The sequence below is a fragment of the Austrofundulus limnaeus genome, unplaced genomic scaffold (assembly GCF_001266775.1).
Source record: "Austrofundulus limnaeus strain Quisiro unplaced genomic scaffold, Austrofundulus_limnaeus-1.0 Scaffold1682, whole genome shotgun sequence".
Lineage (NCBI taxonomy): Eukaryota > Metazoa > Chordata > Actinopteri > Cyprinodontiformes > Rivulidae > Austrofundulus > Austrofundulus limnaeus.
The window spans coordinates 47,447-49,859 of NW_013954084.1; the positions used below are offsets into that span (position 1 = coordinate 47,447).

The window sequence follows — 2,413 nt, forward strand, 5'->3', positions numbered from 1 at the left end:
CCTTTAACTTTTTAAAGACTTAATGTTTCAGTTCCTTTGAGCTTAGAAAGACACAACTGCTGGAAAAAAATGAAATAAACCAAATCAAGCAATATTTATAAAAATATTTAGAGTTGCCTTTCTTGACACTCAAGGTGACATCATCAAGCATAAAATCAGACAATAAAGACTCAATAAAATAAAATCCAAGTGCAGAATAAAATGATGCAGTTAAAACCAGTGAGTAAGCTCATTGAAAAAGAAGTGAGGTGGTGTTACAAAGATCAGGTGGGTAACAGGGGGGTCAGTAACAGGGGGGTCAGTAAGATGGTTGAAGGAGGGAACCTAAGAGTGTGGACTGGTGTAGCAATGTGAAGGAAATCAGATAATGAGATGTTCCTACTTCTTGTCATTTCCTTCCAGCACTAAAGGACTCCAGCAGGAGGTCAATCAACGGGAACTGGAAGATTGAACTTCCAGGAGACTTCCAGTTGGCCGGGACCACAGTACGTTACGTTAGACGTGGACTGTGGGAGAARATGTCTGCCAAAGGACCCACTAAGACCCCCTTACACCTGATGGTAAACACATCAGTCAGGTCAGAGGTCAGATCAACTGTGTTTAGGAAAAATGACTGAGCAATTTACCGATTTTCAACATTATGTCTAATCACACTCTTATTTAATTTTGTTCACATTTAGTTCCACTGGTTGGCATTTGGTTAGAAATGAATGAATATTTGGTAAATTTACATTTAATTTTAAAGGGATGTAATATTTGTAGTAATTCCAAGTGTAACATCATCAGGTTCTATTCAGTTTATTTTTGTTTGAAACAAAAGTTTATCATCATCATTAAACACAGCTAAGTTTAATTCAGTTTAATTCAAAGAACCAAAAGAAATGTAACCGTACTCTGCTCATGTGACATCAGAACTAATTAAATAGAGAAAACTAATGCTAACCTGCTATTAAAGTTATGGATCAATAAACCGGTTCAGCTCAAACCCTTCCTGAACTGTATAAACCCTCTGTGGTGAGGAAGACCACCCTGTTCACAGAGGACCCTTCTCATCCCCCCCCCCTCACTCATCTCAGCTGAGATTTAAAGTCTGGTCCAGAAAGCAATGTACAAAATGTCATTTATTCCACTTTAATGTGTTTTTGTGTATTTTAGATGTTCTCTTTGTTTAAGTATAATGTTGTTGGAGACCTGTCAAAGGAAAATTTCTGTCACCACTTGTGACAGACAGTAAAGTATTCTATTCTATTCTATTCTATTCTATTCTATTCTGATGAAGTGATTCAACGCAGCCAGCTGGTTTCTTCTTTAGATCATTCTTTTTATGGACAGTGCCCTGAGACAACATATGTTGTGACTTGGTGCTATATAAATAAACTTGAACTTGAACTTATTCCAAGTCCCAAGGTCCATGTTGAGTAAAGAGGCCCTGTCCAAATGATGCCCAGTTTGAAGCTGTTTTTCATAATATCATGTGACTGAGGACAAATAAGGCCCAATTTCTCTGGAATCATGTGACTGCCTTGTGATTCAAGTTGCAGAGAAGCGTATGATCATACAGGAAGTGTTCTGCCATATGTAATCAGGCTTCTGATGGTCAATATGTGCAGAGGAGCGAAAGACAGCCTTGTAAATAAATAAAATAACTGATTAAATATCACCTTTATTTATTGAGATCAAGATCTCTTTTCCAAGGGTGACCTGGCCTAGAGGTCAGCWTCACATTAAATCRATCAATTAATCATGAAAGACCAATCAAAGCAATTTATAAAATAGGACACAACAGTGTTATGGCAGCCAAATGATTTTTGAATGCAATATACATTAAAAAATGGAACCACCAAATAGGAGAAGGACATCGGTTTTTTGGGAGWATTATAATATATCTCTCAATAAGGTAAATGTGGAAGTCCTCCTTCCACCACTCAACAATATAACTAGTCCAGGTCAGCAGTTCCCCACCCAAACCAAGCACAGCTTGGGTCGTGGCCTGCTTTTCTTTTGTGAGTTGCCAGAACCTTCTTAAGGCCAACCTAAAGTCCTTTTCCTTGGCCTCCCCAAATTCCTCTCATGCCTGGGTTTTTGCATCTGCAACCACAGAATCCGCAGTCTTTCTGGCCACCTAGTATCTGCCAGGTGCTTCAGTAGTCCTCTAGGACAGCCAAGTCCTGAAGACATCCTCCTTCAGCTTGATGACCTTCATCACCACTGATGTATACCAGCAGGTCCTTTAGTTGCTCCTGCAACAGGCACCAATGACCTTTGTACCATAGTTCCTGAAGGAAGCATCTCAGAAGAGGCTCTGGACATGGACCATTTGAATTTCAAGTCCCTGATCTCCACAGGGACTTGAGAAAAACTCACCTAACGGTGTGAGTTAAAGATTGCCTGAATAGAGGGCTCCACATTACTT

The 2,413-nt window shown here is 39.4% G+C and overlaps 1 protein-coding gene across 1 annotated transcript in view; it reads left to right on the forward strand.

Annotated features, from left to right (window-relative positions):
- adamts17 (ADAM metallopeptidase with thrombospondin type 1 motif, 17) overlaps positions 1-2,413 on the forward strand; it is a gene marked incomplete in the record, with an annotated part of 49,581 nt that overhangs the window by 40,144 nt on the left and 7,024 nt on the right. The window contains 1 exon segment of the mRNA XM_014033265.1: positions 403-560. Within this exon segment, the coding sequence (XP_013888719.1) occupies positions 403-560 (158 nt within the window).